At 39.6% G+C, this 24,214-nt stretch overlaps 2 protein-coding genes across 2 annotated transcripts; both read right to left on the bottom strand.

Annotated features, from left to right (window-relative positions):
- Positions 1-5,364: 5,364 nt before the first annotated feature.
- LOC125380970 lies at positions 5,365-7,250 on the bottom strand (the record flags this gene model as incomplete). Its single annotated transcript, XM_048396759.1, has 1 exon — positions 5,365-7,250. A coding segment is annotated over one exon (1,263 nt), but the record flags the coding sequence as incomplete, so codon positions are not given.
- Positions 7,251-9,044: 1,794 nt separating this feature from the next.
- LOC124121781 (glycine-rich domain-containing protein 2-like) lies at positions 9,045-21,758 on the bottom strand. Its single transcript, XM_046484851.2, has 5 exons — positions 21,600-21,758; positions 16,018-17,420; positions 13,378-13,528; positions 11,076-11,214; positions 9,045-10,150 (listed from the first exon to the last, which is right to left on the bottom strand). The coding sequence occupies exons 2-5, from the start codon at positions 17,412-17,414 to the stop codon at positions 9,456-9,458; spliced, it is 2,382 nt and encodes a 793-aa protein (XP_046340807.1). The 5' UTR covers positions 17,415-17,420; positions 21,600-21,758; the 3' UTR covers positions 9,045-9,455.
- Positions 21,759-24,214: the final 2,456 nt, after the last annotated feature.

Below are 24,214 nucleotides of genomic sequence, written 5' to 3'. Positions count from 1 at the left end.
CTGAATGAAAAGAAATCAACGGGGCCAACTCAAGCAAGATGGACAATAGTATGAGATTATGAAAGTAAACAAAGGAGCAAAAGAAACTATACCTCACAGGTGATGTTTGATTTTGAATAAAAAATATTTAGGTCGAAGATATTATATTAAAAAAATAACTTGTACTGGTACTTAGACAGCACTCAAAGAATACTTCCGTGTGGTCTTATTTGAAAAAAACATAATTTGATTTAAAACTTTTAAAAATTAAAAAACAAATTGCACAATAGAAATTTGCTGGTGGGTTTCTTAGACATCTTTTTTTGGCCCCCACTTACAACATTTCCAACATGGTAGGGGTCTTATGGTTGCAAAAATTTATTTCTTACCCCCATCTTTATTGAACCATTTTATTTTTCCACAAAATAACCCAGCCACAGATTACGTTTTACAAACAGGAATGACATTAAATAGACATATTCAAATCTTAACAACACTTCTTAAAAATTTTCAACTTCCTAAAAAAGAAACATGGTATACATGGTATAGTTTCTACTGCCTCTCAGTTTATGACATATTCCTCTGGGCTTTGAAATCGTGAAAATATCAAAATGATGTTGGATGTTGGAAAACATCTACTAGTATGATTACTCAACAGCTGTAAAACACAAATTGATTGTTCTGTTTTGTTAACAGCAGTAATAGTAACACGACCTGGTCCAAGAGTACAGGTGAGAAATACATTTTACACATCTGATTGCCATTTGCTCATGTACACAGTACAGATATGAAGAAGATCTAGAAATGTGGACCTTTTCTAAGTGCATTGATATTGCACATACAAAAAGATTTTGAGCAAGATATATGTCCAGCTCTAAAATGAACTCAAAGACTGGGAAGAATACAAAGACAGAAATATCAGAATCTGGGCCTGACTCTTCTGAGGATAATACACAAAGAATTGATGGTGTTATAGATCAGACACATTGTTCAGCCTATTTCTTAAATATTTTCAAAAGGCTATATTTTAGATTTTGAGACAGGCAACCCCAATGTAATGATATTTATGCCAATTAACATGTTGAGTGTGTAAAGTTCGGAATCATTTTCTTAATTTCTAGTTTTGTTGGAAGGAAACATGGCTGGTGTAAAACAAATACAAAATGGTGTCCTCTTGAACCTGAGCACAACTACAAAATACATTAGATAGTAGTAATGTTAGTTGTTACTGAAAGGAAGATACTGGGTGTAAATATTACATCAACATAAAAAACAAGATCTCAAAGTAGAATCAAAACAAAACAAAAAAACCTCCAAAATGGTATGGGTGCCATCATGCACAGTTTGATGCAGTAACGGTTGCATGGATTACAGATTTCACATATCATGTACTTGTAGAAAATACATGAAGTCAAAAACATTGTAAACATCAGAAGCAAAAGAGGATGTTCTCAAAAGTTTATAGTTCACAACTAGCTCCAGAAACAACCCCTACAATGAACAGGGGAATGGGTCCAGGCTATTTATCCAAACAGTAAGGGGATACTATTCCCTGTATCATCGAGGATGGGTCAGGACTGACTGTCGGCCTGTATACTGAGGTGCTTTTCATGTCTGGCAGCGTGTCTTGGTTCCACATCATCAAGTTTGTAACTTGGGACATATGTGTCAAATTAGTCATATATGGATGGCTGAATTGGTACTTTAAGTGCTTAAAATTCAGCATAAAAGACTCATTTTGAAAATTCTTAGAAAATGCTACATAACCTTAACAGTAAATGTGAGTGAGAGGGTTGGGTTAAGTGCAGCTTTTAACAGTATTCCAGTTACATCACAGCTGTCACACTATGTGGGAGAAAAGCCCGAAGTGATGCAGATCTCAGGCGTTGACCACTTCCGTGAAACCTTCGACCACGGTGCTGACAGACATAGAAACAGAATCAGGGCAAACCAGGATTCTAACGCACAATCATAGGTTTCTGGCACGTCCAAGGGACATAACTCTGCACAGCGAATTGCAGAGCCTTAGACGAATGGACCACCCATGCCATCAATAACAGTAAAAGAATCTAGGACGAATATGGTCACTTATTGTTCAGTATTGTTCAGTTTCTTTACCTCAGATAACCAATGTTCATCCTGTTAAATTCAGATCAACATGATTAGTTGTAAACTATAAAATTTTGCTGAAACCCCTACATCTATGACAACATAAAAAATATATTACATGTCCAAATCATTCACAGCACTTCATTCAGTTGTTGAAAAAAGTGTCAAAAAAACATCTTTCAACTAAAGCATAAAACTGGCCCAAATCAAGACATGCAGAAAATTAGTCACATCGCTTTCATTTCTCAAACTTTGGCTATTTTGAATACACACATATCAAAGACATCAAAAACGGCAGATTACATACAGGTAATTGTTGCAAAAATATGTACAGGGTTTATTGCAGTTCCTCTAAGAATCTGAACATGCAATATTTGATATTTTAGTCTCAAGTTTACAGTTTGTTCATTTGTTTGTTCACAGAATGAAAGGTTTTGCAAAATGAAAAATCACAATTTCTTGGAATGAAGAAAACCTGTGATGCATTTTCTCATGTTGGCCTGCTGGAACTAAAACAAAAAAACACATGCCTTTGACTTTTAACCTTGAAATGCTGGGTATTGTGAATTAACCACTTTTCAGATCTTTCAATACAAAGAATAAATGACATATACAATCAGCACTTATCTTTTTCTATTTTCTCATCCAAGTAACCTGTTTTGACTAACTTCGGGCATTAAGAAGTTGGAGTACAAAGTAAGGATTCTGATCCTTACCTGTTGTGACTACATGGCTACATCTGGTAATCCACTGCATGTCACAATTCAACATTAGGGGGGTCCTGAGGTTTGCTCCTGATGTAGATGGTGGAATCAATGGACCCCTAAATCACTTACATTTTTACATTTTGGTTTCTTTTTAAATGGTTATTGATAATAATTGTCTTCTCGAAATCAAAATGTCTTAGAATGAACACAGATTAAGTAAAATGTAATGCTACATCAGCAATATCTGTCACATACTGACTGCTCAAGGATGTAATAAACATATAAAGATATAAAAACATAACATATGACATTAATATGGCCAGACCTTTGTAAAAACTTGGTTTACGAATCCGTCCAGGCGACTAAAAATAAGTTAAATATAAAAAAAACTCATGTTCTGTCGGTATCAACATATATAAATTAATTAAAATACTATAAATAAAACCTGTTTAACATTGTTCTCAGGGAAAGGGAGGTAACTCTAAACATCTTTCTTTCCCTTTTCCTCATGCCCCATATTCCCCCCCTTACTTAAAAAGAAATATAAAACAAATATTTAAAATTTGATTATTATTTTTTTCAACCTACCAAACTGAAATTGGGTCAAATATCTGTACCCTATTTTGTGACATATCAGATTATGCAGTATAACAAATGATGTCCATATTCTTAGATGTCTGCAATAACGTAAAGAAATTATTAGTACGGGGTAGTTTGTGAATCATACATTATGCCGACTTGCACAAGAAAGGCACATTTACCACTTAAGCTTTAGCCACAACGAACACATACAACTGGAAGAATATCAATTTATAAACACTGTCCAAGTCTTCCATCAGCATCAACAAGAAGAAGATAACAACAAATCACAGATAGTCATGCAATCGGCGCGATCAGCTTTAAAATGGAAGTGGCTCTCAAGCCAAATATGTCTATCAAAGGTTGTTTTTGACTGTCTATTTACAGATTTGTTTCATAAAATATTATATCTATGTTAATATTATGAAGAAAACAACATGCAATATCACAATCAGAAATGATATTGAGGATAACATATCGCATGACTAGTGTACCAAGAGTTCAGCTTTACGGGACATACACTCACATGCCTTAGCTTTCTGGGTTATTTCAGTGAAACATGAGTGAGTGAGTGAGTGAGTTGTGTTTAACGCTGCTTTTAACAGTATTCCAGTTAATATCACGGCATGTCAGCTTAATGTGGGAGGAAAGCCCGAAGTGATGCAGGTCTCAGACGTTTACCACTTCGGTAAAACCCACGAGCATGGGTACGGTGCTGACAAACCTAGAAACATAATCAGGGTAAACCGGGATTCGAACCCACAACCATAGGTTTCTGGTGTGCCCAAGGGACGCAACTCTGCACAGCGAATCCCGGCGCCTCAGACGACTGGGCCACCCATGTCGCCAGTGAAACATGAACAAGTGAGTGAGTGAGTTGAGTTTCATGCTGCTCCAGGTATATCACAGCATGGCGACATACAGTGGGAGGAAAGCCCAAAGTGATGCAGGTCTTAGACGTTTACCACTTTGGTGAAACCCATGAGCACCGGTTTGGAGCTGGCAAACCTGGAAACATAATCGGGGCGAACCAGGAATTTATCCCACAATCATAGGTTTCTGGCGTCGCCTTAGAAGCCCGAACAATATTCACATCCTCTTAACATGTTTCATGAATGATGTCATATGATTCCTCTAACAGAGGTTATTAAACAAGTTTTCAACACTATTACGATTTACACTACTCAGAAAAAATTAAGACCACCCAATTCTTTCATTGCATAACAGATACCTTCAGTCATATAATAGAAATGGGTCATCCTTAACATTTTTCAGCAGTACAAGAATGTGTTTATTATTGTTATGATGACAGCAGTGTATGTAGGTCAGCACTGTACAGAAAGCCATAATGATTGCCAAGAAGGAAGCAGCCTTCACCTTGCAGTACATGTGTTGCTTGTTTTGTATTACCAAACTGATCCTATCCAGTTAATGCACACACAGTTTCTGTAATGTGTCCTAAATGTAAATGCCAATTCTTTCTCATTCAGGTGAACTAATAAAGGCTTTAGAACATTTTAAGCCACACTGGAATAGCACAGAAAACTTAGGGATTCATGGTTACATGACAAATGTTCGGCATGTGAGTGTAGCATGTTATGGGTTGTCCTCACATCTTTGTTAGTGGCAGCTAGAACTGAAATCTGATGTAAATGAGATTGAGCTAACACTTTAACCACTAGCCTACCCCACCGCTCATCTAGATCTTGTAGTACTCATCAGCTCTAGATTCTGTAACTAGTCCGAAGTTGTAATCAAAATTCATCATGGTTAAGATTGCCAAAAAGCAAACTATTACTTGTATTTTGAAGGTGAGTGAGTGAGTTGTGTTTAACGCCGCTTTTAACAGTATTTCAGTTATATCACGGCGTTTCAGCTTTATGTGGGAGGAAAGCCCGAAGTGATGCAGGTCTCCGACGTTTACCACTTCGGTGAAACCCACGAGCACGGGTATGGTGCTGACAAACCTAGAAACATAATTGGGGCGAACCGGGATTCGAACCCACAATCATAGGTTTCTGGCGTGCCCAAGGGACGCAACTCTGTACAGCGAATCGCGGCGCCTTAGACGACTGGGCCACCCGTGCCCCCTTGAAGGTTTTCAACACATATCGAAAGGACTAGACTAAAAGAAGTAAGTTTCTATCCCTGCATACCATCTGGAATACCAGTGCATGCAATACAATGACAGTCCATGACAAAGTTTGTCAATATACTGTCAGAGACTGAATCTAATTTTCTGTAGCCATTAGTTTGAAACCAAGGTGAAATGTTTTCAGTCCAGAGATGAGTTAATAACAGTCCATAAAATAAGATTAAAATGTACTCTCAACTTACTCAAAGGATACAAAGGAAAGGTTCAAGTCTGTGTACCCGACCGAACGCTTAGTGGACAGCTTGTATGTGCTTTCCCCAAGAGTACTTCACAAATGACAGTTGTTCACTTCAAGAAGCAATGTAAAGATATTGCTGGTTGTGATTCTTCACAAGTTGGGCCCACATCTTTGCAAATGGCCCAGTATTTTGGTCAGTTGGCATGGTATAATGCAGCATGGGCTATTTGCCATGTTGAAGGTCACATCCATGTCTTCAACTACATCAGTCTTCAGCTGTTTAAACTACATCCTCCCCAACTCCAGCAAGACACTGTCCTGTCAGACCTTCACGTATATAGCAACACTGTCGTGTCAGACCTTCACGTATATAGCAACACTGTCGTGTCAGACCTTCACGTATATAGCAACACTGTCGTGTCAGACCTTCACGTATATAGCAACACTGTCGTGTCAGACCTTCACGTATATAGCAACACTGTCGTGTCAGACCTTCACGTATATAGCAACACTGTCGTGTCAGACCTTCACGTATATAGCAACACAGTCGTGTCAGACCTTCACGTATATAGCAACACTGTCGTGTCAGACCTTCACGTATATAGCAACACTGTCGTGTCAGACCTTCACGTATATAGCAACACTGTCGTGTCAGACCTTTACGTATATAGCAACACTGTCGTGTCAGACCTTCACGTATATAGCAACACTGTCGTGTCAGACCTTCACGTATATAGCAACACTGTCGTGTCAGACCTTCACGTATATAGCAACACTGTCGTGTCAGACCTTCACGTATATAGCAGCACTGTCGTGTCAGACCTTCACGTATATAGCAACACAGTCGTGTCAGACCTTCACGTATATAGCAACACTGTCGTGTCAGACCTTCACGTATATAGCAACACTGTCGTGTCAGACCTTCACGTATATAGCAGCACTGTCGTGTCAGACCTTCACGTATATAGCAGCACAGTCGTGTCAGACCTTCACGTATATAGCAACACAGTCGTGTCAGACCTTCACGTATATAGCAACACTGTCGTGTCAGACCTTTACGTATATAGCAACACAGTCGTGTCAGACCTTCACGTATATAGCAACACTGTCGTGTCAGACCTTCACGTATATAGCAACACAGTCGTGTCAGACCTTCACGTATATAGCAACACTGTCGTGTCAGACCTTCACGTATATAGCAACACTGTCGTGTCAGACCTTCACGTATATAGCAACACTGTCGTGTCAGACCTTCACGTATATAGCAACACTGTCGTGTCAGACCTTCACGTATATAGCAACACTGTCGTGTCAGACCTTCACGTATATAGCAACACTGTCGTGTCAGACCTTCACGTATATAGCAACACTGTCGTGTCAGACCTTCACGTATATAGCAACACAGTCGTGTCAGACCTTCACGTATATAGCAACACTGTCGTGTCAGACCTTCACGTATATAGCAACACAGTCGTGTCAGACCTTCACGTATATAGCAACACAGTCGTGTCAGACCTTCACATATAATATCAACACAGTCATGTCAGACCTTCACATATATATCAACAATCTCAGTCACAAAAGTAACATATTGACCATCAAAAACTGGTCAGTTAACAAAACAATTATTGGCCAATTATTATAACTTGTACATTGTATCGTAGGCTCATTTAAAAGGGACCTGTACGTTAGCAGGTCGGAAAACAAACATTTTAAAAATGTAACAAAATTGAATAATCTAAATTTGTCATCTTATATCTATTTCTGAAAACAAAGAACACATACATATCAGACCTGGTGATCTGTCATGCAAGCCAAAAACAAAAATCTAAATATTTTAACATCATAAACTTTCATGTTTACAGAATTCATCAAAGATGATGGCCATCATTGTGTCATGTCATACTAAAAAATACAAGAAGACTATAAGCTACAGAAGCAACAGATTGTTTTACATTTTTACTCTTGCGTAGATATTTTGTCAAGGCAGGTGACAGAAGAAACAAATTTCTGACAGTTTTTCTCTTCTCTTGCTTTTTTCTTTATAACATCCTGTCAGTAATAAATCTCTTATTAGCAAAATACATGTACATGGAAGCCCCTTTCAGTGAGTACTGACGAGAATACTGGAAATTTAGGGGTCAAGCAGGAGTTTTTAAAATGCCATAGCAATATCAAACAGTAATTTATGAAAATGAAAGACAAAAAAAATAATGAAAAAAATGAAGGTCCCATGCGGCTGTTTGCCAAAGAAATTCATCTGTTTCCACCAACAACACTAAGGTGTCACAAGAGTAAAATGGTTACATCAGGTCACTGGTAACATTTTCTACTGATATCAAGTACTGTGTTAATCTCCATCACAGCCAAACAGTAATATATATATTTAATGTCAATCTTCAGGTTGTGAGTGAGGGAGTTGGGTTTAACGCCACTTTGAACAGTTTTCCAGTTATGTCACAGCGTGTCAGCTTAATGTGGGAGGAAAGCCCGAAGAGATGCAGGTTTTAGACATTTACCACTTTGGTCAAACCACGAGCATGGGTATGGTGCTGACGAACATTGAAATATAATCAGGGCGAACCAGGATTCGACCAACAATCATAGATTTCTGGTGTCCCCAAGGGACACAACTCTCTTAGATGACTGTGCCACCCATGACACCTGATCTTCACGTCAGATTATGTTCTGGTCTAATTATTTGACGATGTACATTCGCCATATCATATAATGATCTATCACACACAAAGCTGTTTACAAGTAATTCAAAGCATCTGTGTTCCAATCTTATCATGTACAAAAAATTCATGATAATCCTGCTCATACAGCAGTACGCTACCTCTGAACATCATGATTATATGTGTGTTAATGTATTGAAATATAAAGTTACACTACAGCATTCTAATATTCTGAGAAATGGGATAATGCATCCCATAGTAACTATGGTAACACAGATGCTCCAATCACTGCTAAGATGTTTTCATCTTGACTCAGAGCACTGTAAAATACACCAATCAACTCGAACATATTACTGCTGACATCTTAAAAAACTAGATTACAAGCCATTACAAGTTATGATTATGCAAACATCAAATATATATTAAAACATGCTTGCAGCATGCGATTGCATTTACAAATCAACACTCACTGTACATTATTCTAAAAAATATTGGGGTTTTAGTAATGGTTTTGACAATACAGACATCATTAGGGACTGGCCACTTATTACTTGTGGGTTGGAGGGGGGAGGGGGGAGGGGGGAGGGGGGGGATGATGGTTGTGAGATTGGACTCGGGACTGTATCATATTTTGCCGACCCTCCCATTTTTTCATCCCCCCCCCCCCCCCCTTTCCCAATACATAACATGTTTACATGACATCCACCCCACCACCTGGTTGTGTTAAATTCTGGTGTCCCCACATCACCCCCCAACCTCAACGCACCCCTAATCTCACAGGCCCCCCTCTCCCCTATAACAGATCACCAGTCCCTTACATGTATTGATCATGCACAAACAGTATGTGAACACATGGATCTGCTGTCCCTTGAGGAAATCATTTCCTGACAATTAAACCACTCAAAGCTAACACTATATATAGATATTGAGAGATGTATGTTTTAATTCTGCTGTCAAATATTCTTGGTCTCTAATAAATGCAGATCTTTCCTGTTAATTTACCAAATAATGTAAACATATTTTCCCATACCGCATTGATCTTTTCATCTTCATCCATTTCATGCTTCCATCTAGCCTCCACATCCTCCGCCACACCCTCCTCCACACCCACCACCGCACCCACCCCCACATCCACCGCCGTCACCACCACCACATCCACCCCCTCCTCCCCCTCCCCCACATCCACCACACCCTCCACATCCACCACACCCTCCAGTATCTCCAACATCTCCACATCCTATGTCTCCTCCATCCATGCCACCCCCAACATCCGTGTCAACCACCCCAGTGTCCACTCCATCAATGTCACCCATCCCACCTCCACCACAACCCGCACAGGCATTGGCGCCATAGGTGTGGTAGATGTAGTGGTTGGATGGTGTCATGGTGATAAAGCCTGCAGCCATGATGAAGGCCATGTCATTCGACGGGATGTATTGCACGGATTGTGTTCCCCTTGAGCTTTGCTTCTGAACAGGTTCCCCTGGCTTCCAGTCGGAGGAGCGGGGCTGACACAGCACGTGTAGAAGGGAGATAGAGAAGGCTAGGGCGATGTGCTCCGGGATCTGGCTTGTGTCTTCTTCCACGCGAACATAGCCATGCTTCAGGTCCATGAACAGAGACCCAAACTTGAAAGAGAACTTCTGATGCAGATAATCTGTAAGTTGGATCTCCTTCGAAGATCCGTGGAGTAAGTCGTAGAATTTGAAGGTCAAGTAGCCTGGACACCCAGGCACTCCACGCTTACCCCGATGATGTCTGGTTCCTGAATAGAGAGCACACAAGTGAGTTTGTGGGCGATGATTGAACGCTGAACAGTAATTTGTTATAATGAGGCAGTAAAGCTGGAAGCAACATAATGTTTAGAAGTATAACATTTTTGTGAAATCCACAAACATGGCCGACAAACATTACCATAATTTGGTCAGATCAGAGTCTCAACTCATGACGGTTATTGACCATTTGAATCCATGCCGGGCTGCAGGATGCACCACAAAGTGGGACAACCATACCCAGACTAAACAATTGATACTTGAAAGCTTTTGCATGACAAATGTTTGTGTTGAAAAGTGGAATAATTGCGAAATATGAAATACATAGCTAAGTGTTTACACCAAAGTTAGAAGCGGTGTACACCAATAACAGTTAACAGCGTCCGACACTAATTGTTTCAGTCCACTAGTCCTTATAATGATAACATATAGCAAAACCACCCAAAAAGGCAAATTTCTACCAGTCCTTATTGTACCTTAACTATTGGGCAGTTTGGCAAGGACTATATGACTTGTGCCAATTTCTAACACTGCAGTTATTGCCCTTCAATATGACATATCCGGTTATGCAGTTGTTTAGGCAGAACAATGGCGACATTCATGTGGTTCAAGTACAGCGGAGGGGCAAAAACAAGTTTATTTCAACCACTGACACTGACACTTTTAGAATTTTCGATCACCGACATTGTAAAAAAAAAAAGGAACAAGTGATTGCCTTCTGAACAGTGCCGTACGATCATCAGGATCAGGACACATCGTAGTTCATATTAAAGCATCAGAATGTGGTAGTCTTTGTGTTCATAACTCAACAAATATGTTGACTGCTGATCTCTTAAACATGCCAAATGAAAAGCAACAAGAGTTTAGTCTCGTTTCATAAGCATAGTGCACAAACATAAAATCATTCCAATTTCTAACCTTTGACCCCTGCCACTCCTTTTCTGTATCCTCCCCAGCGACCTTTCACAATGCCCCAGTCTCCTTCACTGTTCTTGATGAGGATGGCTCTCTCGCCTGACCTGGGGTTGAGTGTTATACACTTGTCAGGATGCTTTACCTGTAACCATGGCAACAGATGTAGCGAGTGAGTGAATGGGATGGAGAGGCCTCAAAACTCCAACTAAAACTGTCGGCAATGCGACCTAAAGTTCAGTCTGTCTACTATTAAAAAACTCTGAGGTCACCAAATGACGACCTTGAAAAAATATCTTGTGGTGACTGAATTTATTGCTTCACATGTGTAGACACACAAACAAATAACATGTTTGAATTTGCTACGCCGTTTTCTCAATCGCCTGTTTTTCCCGATTGCAGTGGGACTCGTATCACCTTACTCATCGTCTGTGTTAAGTAACATTTTGATAGCTCCATGCAGCGCTGACAGGATTTGGTTACGCTAAATATTGTTACTATGTGCGATGCATCAGTTTACGAACTTCTGGCATGCGTAGACTGTTCTGTTTTATTTGACATGGCAAAGTACTTTTCCATTGTTGCACAGCAAAAAATGATCGCACGACCAAAAGTTGTGAGTGAAACCGATGATGATAGTAACTTTGGGAATAATAATTGTGATGATTGACGTGCTTCTGACCCACTGACATTTGAAAGTAAATCAAAATTGTTTTCTGTGAAAAGAAAATTAAACAAAGTTTGGGTGACGAAGTATGCGTGGCTAATATACGATTCCAAGATTAATGCTAGGCTTAACTTGTCCATATCAATAATAATAATATGAATTTGATTAAAAGATAATTTCAAATGTTTTCATCCACAACACAATATCCTATAATAGTAAATTTTACATTAATTTGGACATTTATATACTTATTCTATCTCACACTGTGCATTCTTCCTTCTTCTTTCGATCCTTATGTGGAAACATGCTGGAACAAAGTTTCCAGCTTCTAAAAACATTTTGTCCGAACACATGCCAGCATCACCATGGTCTCACCACCCAAACAAATGGGTCACACACTGTAAGTGTAATCCTGTGCGTTGTGACCTTACACAAGCTGATCACCTGACTATCATCCTCTTTCTTGATTATTGCACTTATATAGCAATGTGACCCCTTTATGCTCATCGAATGTAACATCATGAAAACGGGTATAACATGTGTTACGTGTACCATGTGTACATGACATTCATCTTGTGCACTCAAAAGAACCCATGCATCTATTGGTAGATGAGCAAGTTAGTGAGTGAGTATGGTTTTACGCCGCTTTTAGCAATATTCCTGCAATATCACGGCGGAGGACACCAGAAATGGCCTTCACACATTGTACCCATGTCGGGAATCGCACCCGATGTGACGAGCGAGCGCTTCAACCACTAGGCTACCCGACCGCCGCTGTTGGTTTGTTTGTTTGTTTGTTTGTTTGTTTGTTGTTTAACGCCGCACTCAGCAATATTCCAGCTATATGAGGCCACTGTTGGTAGATGACCAGATAGTGGAAACACGAATAGGTTTATTCAGCTGCTGCACAAGTGTCTTAGTTCAAATGTGCCTCTGATCATCCAGCAGCAAATAGGTACCTGATATCATATGTGAGGTGGGTGTAAAAACCCTCTAGCGCCTGTAGGCAGCATGGGATGTATATTCCCCAGGGAGTTGAGAATGATAACTGGAATGCATACAGATCCACTGATCAGGGAACAAATAAACTGCATATGAGCAGAGATGTCTGGATAAATCAGTGTTCCCGCTGGCTTTTGAAACTGCCAGTCCTTGTGGCCAGTCCCCTTTAATTTTTGTCAGTCGCAACATGTTCAACATATATACGATGTCATCATCTCTGAAGTAATTTAGTTAGATCATTCACGCAAAGTTCAGTCACAATTTTCTCTAATTTTAAATATTTCGAGACTAAATCACAACAAATATATATTCAACCTTGAAGCATGTGAAGCAATGAAAATGTTATTTTCCTGCACAGAAAATAGTCATGGGGAAACCCAGATAGCAACAAACAAGCTTACTTTGTTCGAAAACTATACTTATATGAATATCGTCGATGTGATGTTCAATAACAAAGATTTATAAGGTACTTTATTTGCCAATCCACAGGGACTGGCAGTCAGATGAATTACCGGTCCAAGCCTAATTTTACGGGTAAAATACTGGTAATTACCGGTAAACGGGAACATTGTAAGTGCTGAAAATAAATGTATGATGTATGTGAACCTTTGAGAAATTTGAATGACAGCAAGTGCCTACCTGTGTTGGGAGAGGTATCTGGTCTGAACCCACCAGATGGGCTACAGCAGCCATCTTGTCGTGATAGAAGACCTGGATAGCAGACGTGAGCAGTGGAAGACTGTGAATGACACGTACTGTGAACACTAATTGTTGGGTGTGGTTCACCAGCCTGTAAGAAACGGGAGGAAACTAACAGTCTCTGTATTTGCTACCTTGTGTTAGTACTGAGATCATCAGGCATAAATACCAATGCCAAGGTTAATATTACTGAGGTGCTACATAAACATGATAAACTAATGCTTTACCATGTCTGCAGCATTCCATCACTTCCTTGCTGGCACACTGAACTTACAAACACCTTGGGGTCTGGTCAAGATGAGGGGGTGTGGGTTTGTTTGTGTGTGTGTGTGTGTGTTTGGGGGGGGGGGGGAGGTGAGGGAAAAGGAGGACCACTGATTGGTATATTTTGCTGATCCCCCCCCCAACCTTATGTCTGATAGTTTCACCCACCACCTCAATCCCCAATACATGCAACATTTTTCCAGGACCTCTCTCCCTATAATCATCATCATAGATGACAAGCTCCCCTCTCCTATATTATTAAATTACCTGGGGGCACGGGTGGCCCAGTCGTCTAACTCTAAGGCGCCGCGATTCGCTGTACAGAGTTGCGTCCCTTGGGCACGCTAGAAATCTATGATTGTGGGTTCAAATCCCGGTTCGCCCCGATTATGTTTCTAAGTTTGTCAGCACCATACCCGTGCTCGTGGGTTTCACCGAAGTGGTTAACGTCTGAGACCTGCATCACTTCGGGCTTTCCTCCCACATTAAGCTGACACGCCGCGATATAACTGGAATACTGTTAAAAGCGGCGTTAAAAACCCAACTCACTCACACTATTAAATTACCTTTCCCCTGAACGTGTTGATGAGTGTCCCATGGACATGATGAAGTCACAGCGTAACAATATCTCATTTCTTTCATCTTGCAGCCTAATCTGCTAAAATACTGGTTCAAAAGTTTAATGTCGGATAAAAAACTTAATTCCTTAAGTTTTGAGACATAACCCTGTACCCACAAGAAAACTTAATTCTGAAAATGTTGAATATCTGAGTTTACTGGCCTCTTTTGTCACCATTTTCGTGTTTTGCCCTTGTTTTATGATGGAACTTTCATCAAACAAAGTTTCTTAACTTGGCGTTGACAATCATTTAAAGGATTTTTATAGATCATCATATATTACACACTAGATGGATGAATAATCTAGTTAATATTTTAGATGAATAAGGCCAAAAGCAGGAGAAATGTGTTGGAATTGGTGAGCAAGCAGTTGGCGCTAAGGTGATCATAACTCCCTTAACATAGACTTACGACAGTCATAGAGATATGATTGTTTCAGTGATGAATAAACAAAATCGCTGTACGACTGTACTATCGGGTATATAGATAGGAATTTTAAAAAGTCAGTGGTACTGTCAATGGTACGCATAACAATCGATAATTAACAATTACAATTAATTATAAATAAAGCATAAATTCTGCATCAGAGCGAGTGAGTGAGGTTTAACGCCGCTTTTAACAGTATTCTAGTTATATCACGGCGTGTCAGCTTAATGTGGGAGGAAGGCCCGAAGTGATGCAGGTCTCAGACGTTTACCACTTCGGTGAAACCCATGAGCACGGGTATGGTGCTGACAAACCTAGAAACATAATCGGGGTGAACCAGGATTTGAACCCACAATCTTAGGTTTCTGGCGTGCCCAAGGGACCCAACTCTGCACAGCGAATCGCGGCACCTTAGACGACTGGGCCACCCGTGCCCCCACATCAGAATTACATCAGAGTTTTAACCTTGCCGTGTGTATGGTCATAATGAAGTGAGGTGAGGTGAAATGGGGTTTAACGTCGCATCGAAGATTATTGCACTTATGTAGCGACGTGATGGTCATGATGATAAGATTAGAGTTACTTCCCTTTATTGGGTAGCAACAGCGTGGAGAATGGCCATATTTGACATTGTCAGCAATACCTTATTCATTTCTACTACACCGATTGATGTAATGCCCAAGCCTAAAAGCTGGTTTAATACTATCGCATTACTATTGGGTAGGGTACTATTGGGTAGGGTACTATTGGGTAGGGTACTATTGGGTAGGGTACTATTGAATACAAACGCAATTGTGAAAATAGCCCCAATAGTCACCCCAGTTATTGAAGTTATTATTTTCTAAACAGAGACATGGTAGAGGTATATTAACATTGTATTCATTCAATCATCATAAGGTCCTTCCCCAATATTGACCCTATTATCAATGAAATACAAATCAATTCACAAGGCTATATATTTTCCATATAAACATGATAAAGTACTAACTGTTTGATAGGCATTACTTAGACGTTGATGGATGACAAGGTGGACACAATTTTATGGATAACAACTTCATTAATACTGTAAAAAACGACAATTGCTTTTACAGTATTAAGAAGTTGTTATCCATAAAATTGTGTCTACCTTGACAACTGTACTAACATGAATTTGGATTATTTTTGATATCAAGTTTGGAATATTTCCTGACAGTTGCCGAAGACTTTGGGCCGAATATTGACCTCTGAGCAGGTCTAGATAGATCTCCGTGTACACACCGAAACAACACTTACTGATGAGTGGCAACTTCACATCTGTTTTCTTCCCCAGGCTTTACAGGTGGGAGCGGAACTGGACCCCACATTGATTCCACATTCTCCGGCATGATGCAGTTGTCATAGCGACCAGAGGAAAGGAACAGCAAGCATGGCCCCTGAACTGGTGGGGAAAGGCTTCCCTTGAAGTTCACCTTCAGCTGATTGTTCCCAAGGTCAATGTTGACATTCAGTGGAGTAGCCGTTGTTCCTCCAGTTTCAATATGTGAGAGCATCGGATACTTACTTTCTCCCAAAGTCATCTGGCTGCCGAAGCAAGCAAAGCCTGTTCTTTCTTCCAGGCGAAATTTGAGGCAATTGGTTGACTTTGTCTCAAATTTGTAGTTGACAAGATTCTTGTCTTTCCATTCCTGGTTAGGACTCTTCAATGAGGCCAAAGTCTGCATTTCTTTGTGGTCTGCAGCAGCAGATATCTTCAGCTTAAACTTCTTCACACTAGACGGCAGGCCCGATAATTTGACCGACTCCAATTTCAATACAGCTGACTTTGTAGCAGCAGCAAAGATCTCGGCTCTGTCCATGTTGTGGAGTTTTCCATCAGGTGGGTTGCCCCGATACATTGCACCATACATAGCAAAGCCTTCTCTGAAGTTTAATTGCCAAAGTTCACGAGTTTCCATGTCCGAGTTGTACAGCTTGGAGCCCACAGAACGGTCAGTGACAGTATCGTCATGGTTGAAGGTTTTCCCCAGAAGTGCTTCACTATCCTTCTTATACAGAAGAGGGTGCAGTTGATGTGTGTGCCAGATTAAGTCAATGTCGTAGCATGGGACGATGAACTTGCCCGGATTCATTTGCTTCAAGTAGATAAACTTCTTGTATCGATCCTGACAAATGTCCAAATACTTCTGGTCATGGTAATGAGGAAGTGAGATTTGATAGAAGAAGACTTTTTGTCTTGACACAGCATCGACAAGGTCATAAGAAGACACCAATGGTCCTTGAAGCTTGGGATCCACCAGGGAACCGAGCAAGTCAACCTCAAATGGCTCAGATGGATACATCTGTCTCCAGTACTGCTGGGACTTGGCTAGTGAGGATTTTCTTTCGGATGAATTCATGAGCTTGTGGTCCACGATACATCCAGCAATTGTGTGGGAATCCTTCTGGTATTTCAGAGGAGCCAACATGTGACAATGCCACACCCATTCTATATCCAAGGGTGCTGCCAGTTGTTCTCTGGGATATTTGGCAGCAAGAGGCAGCCAGAACCTTTCATATCTGTTGATGGCTTGCAGTAGGAGTGGGCCCCCATGAAGGGCAGGGTAGCGATTGACCTCCCTGAGAAACTGTCGCTGTAGGGCAGCGGACGACTTAAGGTCCAAGGAGAACTTCACAGATTTCCACTGGGACATTTTTGTCTGTTGAGAAAATAAAATCATGAATGACTCACAGGATTCTAAAACATTATGATCGTATAAAACATAGTCTGGAATTTCTAATCCCCATATAGTACCGGCATAAATATTGTGGGGCAAAACTATGATTACTTACCATTGTTTGATTCTAATTGCATATCCACAATTTTAGTGGGTATTCATTTATTTTATTACTCACCCATTTCTTGATATTTGGGTACTTTAACTTTCTAACGTAAAGCCATTTTTGTTTGTGAAAACCAAGCATTGTAAGAAAGATGTGTGGTCATTGGACTCAATTTTTAGCAGCACCAATCAGTTACCGTTTGAAACATATTGACTTGGCACAATGTACTTTTCAAATGGAATCTATCTATTTTACCAAACATAATTGATGGAAAATGAATTCTGCGATCAGCTGATGGGCATTTGTTTTATCTTACAGTTGGAATATATGCATTAGTATTATTTCAATGGTGCATTTATAGTTTCTGCACTCTCACAATGTACAGTAAACTACATTGACAATACATAAGTACATGTATGACAATGCGAAAGGTCTTCTCTGTATCTACTGCAATCTCATCAAAAATAAAATCATATTATTATGAGAACACCATCATTTGAGGCTTTGTCAGGTGAACCTTCTAATCAGCTAATCAGAGTCAAGGCTTATAAATTCTTGTCACATGTGAGTGATGCATTCAGACAAGCATATCTGATTTCGGTATAATACGAGAAAATCCAAATTAAAGTAAATAATGATTCGCTGGTTGTCTCCCAAAACAAATACATGCTACATTCACGGTATGCCAAAATCACTACACTTAGTTAAACCAAAGGCAAATTACCCATTGATGTGGTCATGGTAGTGGAACAATCCAAGCGGAGGGAGTAGACCAATAGGAACCAGATGTGAGAGATCAAGTTAAGAAAGATTCCCTCATGTTAACTAGAAGTTGAGTATCTTTGAAAAATGAATTGAAACATACCAGACCATGTATTTGATATTAGACCATGTATTTACATGAGATGATAAATAAGGTGAGTAAACCAATTAGAGGTGAGGTGAAATTGGGTTTAATGTCTCGTCAAAGATTATTGCACTTATATATCGACGTGCATGTACGTGTATGTGTTTGTGTGGCTGCTTGTACAGGGTTAGAAACTAACAGTTTTTGTCTACTAGTCCTTATGACGATAACATATAGCAAAACCCTTAAAACGGGCCAATTTCTACTAGTCCTTAGGATACCTTTACTATTGGGCAGTTTGGTAAGGACTAAAGGACTAGTGCCAATTTCTAACGCTGTTGTACTGGTCCAGACAGATGCCGATTTATAGTGCTAGCTCACTGAAATACCATGCCGCAGTTTAACATGAATACCCCACTCAGACACAGTATACTGACTCCGAGCCGACCAGTTCTTGTTTTAGCTCCTTAATGCTGAGCGCCAGACAGGGTAACAACAAGTACCAATACTACCATCTCTTAACATCTTTTGGTATGACTCGGCCTGGGATCGAACCCCGGACCTTCTGCTATCCGAGCGGACACTCTATCACTAGACCACGGAGGCGGTCAAACCAATTAGAAGTAAGTAAAACAAGAGTCATCGGGAGATGAGATATCCCCCTGGTCTGGTGCAATTCGGAAATGGAGTTTGGCTACTTATACCCCACTTTTGATTCATTGCTACCTTCAGTTCAATGAAGAAAAACATAATGTTGTGTTTAGTATTTTTCTATATCACAAATAAACAAAAGGCACAAATTCACCACTAGATTGATCTGTATAGCACGTTTCATCAAGAAATATTCAACGGTTTAGGAGTTATGCCCCGGAAACAAGCACTACCCTCATTTTCATTAAAGTCCAACTCGTCATCCTGAAAACCTAAAAATTTAAAACAAACCAAAAAAATTATTAAAGTAAAGGGATAATTCTAGGTAGGGGCCTTGTGCTTTTAGCCCCTAAATTTGAAAAAAAGGCGAATGTCAGAAAATTCCTAGAGTGAACCCTGAAAGAAGCCACGGTATAAATATGCAAGATTCCCCTTGCCACACTTAGAACAGGACTTTTTGTGTATTCATTATAAACAAAAACAATTTGGGATGTTACATCATCAATTTGATGAAACAGACACGACCATGCACTGTGGTAAACTCCATATGCATCATGATCTCGTAATACTAATATTACAATTCTTTTTGTATATCTAACTTAATTTTCTAGAATTACTTACAGACGTAAAAATATTTGCAAAACATATCTCATATTTATCGAGTTTGTAGATGATTTTAAATTTTAAATTGCCATCATGCTGTTGTTTTTTGATAAAAAAAACCATGAATTTAAACTCAGATTTAAGATATCTGATATAAGATTATTTAAATCTGTTTAAGTATAGGAGAATGTCAGAAATCTCGCAATTATTTTCGCACGTGAAGCCAGTTCGAGGCTGTTAGGACGAGAACAAGTTTCATATGCAAAAATAATCGAGATTTCGGACTTTCTCCTACTTAAAACAAAGTTCGATCAAGTTAATGTCCCAAATTAATCTTCAAGTGATATTCACTATACTTACTATTCTATACGATGGGAGGGTGACCGCTCTTGTTAAACTATGGGAGGGGAACCTTTCAAGGAAGACTATCGGATGATTTAGTACCTATATTCAAACTATTGGAGTGTTAGCAAAATGATTGCGTCTATCCAACTGTCATTAAAGTTCACATAACTTTGTTTTAACAATTGAGACAAGTTCCTAATATGAAACATATCCCACAGTCAATCACATAATTTGGGATTAGCTTCCCACTTGACATGCTGGACCAGTAACTTTGTCGTTTTAGACTGTAGTGATTTTGGAAAGTAGTATTTTGGGAGGATACCTGCTTCCCTATTATTTATTGTTATAGGTTCTGTGTTTTGTGAACACCTTGGCATCTCCAGACTACACCACAATGGGTTACTACAACGGTACATATGTGTTCTGAGATGGTTTCCTTTGGCAGAGATCGAAATTATTGATTAAGAAAAACAGAGCAGAATTGTTTTAGAAAGCTGACATCCGAATGGCTCTGGAACCAATCGTTTTGACTGGTATCGTAACTCATAACTTTCATGTACATCACTTCTTCTTGATGCGAAGAACGGCAATCTTGCTAAAAACTGGCTTCAATTTTATGTATCTAATTAACACTGGCTTCATTTGTACATGTGTATAAACAGATGTCATGTTCACCTAACACCTGATAAAGGGGCAAGAAGTAACCCTGAAAGGATGTGTATGTAAAATAAAGAAGTTATTATCCAAAATATTACTCCTTGTTATATCATAACTTAGTCATCCAGCACTGAATACTTGGTCATTAAAATCTCAGTTCATTGCAGTCTCAGGACCAATTAGTTTGAAAGTATGAGCATGCAATGTTACTACTGTCTCACAGTCTCTGAACCATATTATTTTCCCTTCTGCCCCGAATTGACTGTAATGCTATAGCCTTCAATGAAGCAAGTCTAGATTTACCACAGGTTTAGTCATCTCACTGGGACTCCTTTTCAATTTAAATGCAGTTGCATAATTGTTTCTATCAACATTATTTATTTTCAGATCTCAATGGGTCTTCTTTTCAATTTCAATTTAGTTGCTTGTTTCCATCAAAATTAGATATTTTCAAACTAAGCCTTCGTCTTGAAATGTTACATAAACTAGACAATTTATCAATTGGCTCGTGGTGTTTACTGTGTACCAAAAGAATATCAATACCAAGTTATTTGACAGGCATGACACCCCTTTATTCATAAACTGGTCCATAGAGAAGCATAAACAAACAACGATTCCAAATTTAACGGAATTTGGAATTTCGACAAGATGGCCAAACCCTTACAGGGCCCCTTTCACGTACAATAACATTTCAGAGTCGTGCGTGTGTGCAGACACTGGTTGGACTAGAACGAAATGTCTCGTATCTAAACAAACCAAGTCACGGGGCGACTGCAGTGACGACCAGCATAGCGACGACAGGCAATATAACGGAAATATTGGGCAAGTTATTCCAACGTCCAATTCAATGTCAGTTCATGTTGATTCATAATCTCGCACAACCTCGATTTAGTCGAGCGAACATCTCGCCAGCATATTTTACAAAGATTTAACACTCTCCTAGACAACTCACCAGCAATTTACATCAAACTTTACTGTTCCGGAAATCTGTAAATGTGCATATCTGTATATACCCGTCAATGATATCGTCAACTTTAGCTCCACTTCTGTTGTTTACGATATACCTCCATATATCCGGATACGCAAATCATCACGTGGTATCAAATTGACCAATCATATCACCTGTATGTGTGTAGACATTTCCACCCTCCAATGACAGAGCGTTTTGCATTTGCAGCAATTTCCATGACGGGGTTAGCTTGACATATCGTCTAAAACTTACGTAATAGCCGATGCAAAGAATGGAAGTGGAATTTTTCAAGCAACAGTGACAGAGTGGTTTTCCCAGTCGGTTTATGACGCAGCTAAAGCGTTTCAGCTGTTCATTTGTTTACCGCTTTGTTATGAAAGTGACAGTACAATTCACGACAAGAAGTTTGGAATAATGCCTGTTGGTTTCAATCAGTGAGTGAGTGAGTTTGGTTTAACGCCGCTTTTAACAGTATTCCAGTTATATCACGGCGTGTCAGCTTAATGTGGGAGGAAAGCCCGAAGTGATGCAGGACAAAAGTACGCAATTAAGGTCAAATATTACGAATAAAGAACTAAATGTTACTACTAAAGGTCAAAATACAATATTAATAGTCAAATGTTACGAAAAGACGTCATAAGAAAAGAAAGAACAATGTGTACGAAAGAACGTCAGAGACCACGAAAGGACGTTTTCAATAAAGAACGTCAGTGAGCACGAAAGGACGTTGACAATAAAGAACGCCAGATGGCGCTGCAATTTGTAAAACATTCCGAGTTTGATCGGCTTGTTCCGCCGTGTATAGTATATGATAACTGCATGCCGAGGTGCACAATGTATTACGTCATTCCTCGTGCACTCACCGTCTGACGTCACATATATATATATACATGTATTTATAATGTATAATGTACACATTGTGTATAAACATGTTGCGTTTCATAAATACAGTATACGGTGTAATCCAACATCTGCCTAACATTGGTACATGTAATTTGTATACAACCTTCAAAAAACACTCACTTAACGCTAAACTAGGATTCATCTACAGTGATCCAATAACTGTTCATGCTTGGTGCAACACGAGGGTGCTATGATGCCGAGTTTTGTTTCAGACGCAGATTTTCATCTGAAAAGTGAACGTTGTGCGAGAGTTTGTTTTATTTAACAGCTTTTCGGAAACTGTGTGCGAACAAAATGCTGCCTAATATCTGAACAACAAATATATATACCAAATGGATTTGTATGCATGTGTATAACTTACACATTCGTTAGGAAAAATAGCTGGCCATAAATAAAAGAAATCGAGTTTCATCTATGACGCCAGGGTTCGTTTTTAAACCATATTTATTTCGCTTGTTTACATCCACATTTATATGTGTGACGTCAGACGGTGAGTGCTCGAGGAATGAGGTAAGACATTGTGCACCTCGGCATGCAGTTATCTTATACTATACACGGCGGAACAAGCCGATCAAACTCGGAATGTTTTACAAATTGCAGCGCCATCTGGCGTTCTTTATTGTCAACGTCCTTTCGTGTTCACTGACGTTCTTTCGTACACATTGTTCTTTCTTTTCTTATGACGTCTTTTCGTAACATTTGACTATTAATTTTGTATTTTGACCTTTAGTAGTAACATTTAGTTCTTTATTCGTAATATTTGACCTTAATTGCGTACTTTTGTCCTTTTTTTAAACTTTGTATTTTTTGACCGAATGGCCGCCCATACACGGTCATTGTGCTGACAAACCCATAAATATAATCGGAGCGAACCGGGATTCGAACCCACAATCATAGGTTTCTGGCGTGCCCAAGGGACGCAACTCTGCACAGCGAATCGCGGCGCCTTAGACGACTGGGCCCCCCGTGCCCCCTAGTTACAATGTCACTGCACACAGTTACATCGTATTACATCCAAGTACATCGTATTACAAAATCATTTGGTTATATTCACATGTATGCCTAGTTTGGGAATGTAGAAATACACGTCATTTACATCAGTGTCAATACTTGTCCATTATCCCGGCAGGTGTGCAGAGTCACGGACTTGTATTAGTTTTTTTGGTTTGGTTTGTTGTTTAACGCCGCACTCAGCAATATTCCAACTATATGACGGCGGTCTGTAAATAATCGAGTCTGGACCAGACAATCCAGTAATTAATATCATGAGCATCGATCCACAAGGAAGTATTATATCCTCACTTTTTTAACTTTATGATTGATTATATCTCCCCCAAACTACCAAATAATATATATCTACAGCAAAATTTGCCCACGATATTTCTTTCCGGACCGTAGCTACATCACTATTACAGGCCCAAATAAAAGAATTCAACTTCTACGAAATGATAAACATATTTTAGAACCGTCCTAAACAATTCATAATTATAAATAACCATCAACAATCACCACTTTCTTGATTTCGCATCGAAATTCCAAGCGCGGATTGCCTTCTACGACGTCCGCGCGCAAAATTCCACTTTAACCATAAACACTAAATGAATAAGCTCTCTCGCCAAGGTTAAGACAACTGAACACGCGCATACTACCACACCACGGACAACCACACAAGCCTGAACCCCGCCCAGCTCAAC

Source organism: Haliotis rufescens, unplaced genomic scaffold (assembly GCF_023055435.1).
Source record: "Haliotis rufescens isolate VD_foot unplaced genomic scaffold, xgHalRufe1.0.p SCAF_16, whole genome shotgun sequence".
In the NCBI taxonomy this organism is placed as follows: domain Eukaryota; kingdom Metazoa; phylum Mollusca; class Gastropoda; order Lepetellida; family Haliotidae; genus Haliotis; species Haliotis rufescens.
The sequence above is the reverse complement of the archived record's forward strand: the minus strand, read 5'-3'. Positions and strand labels throughout refer to the sequence as shown.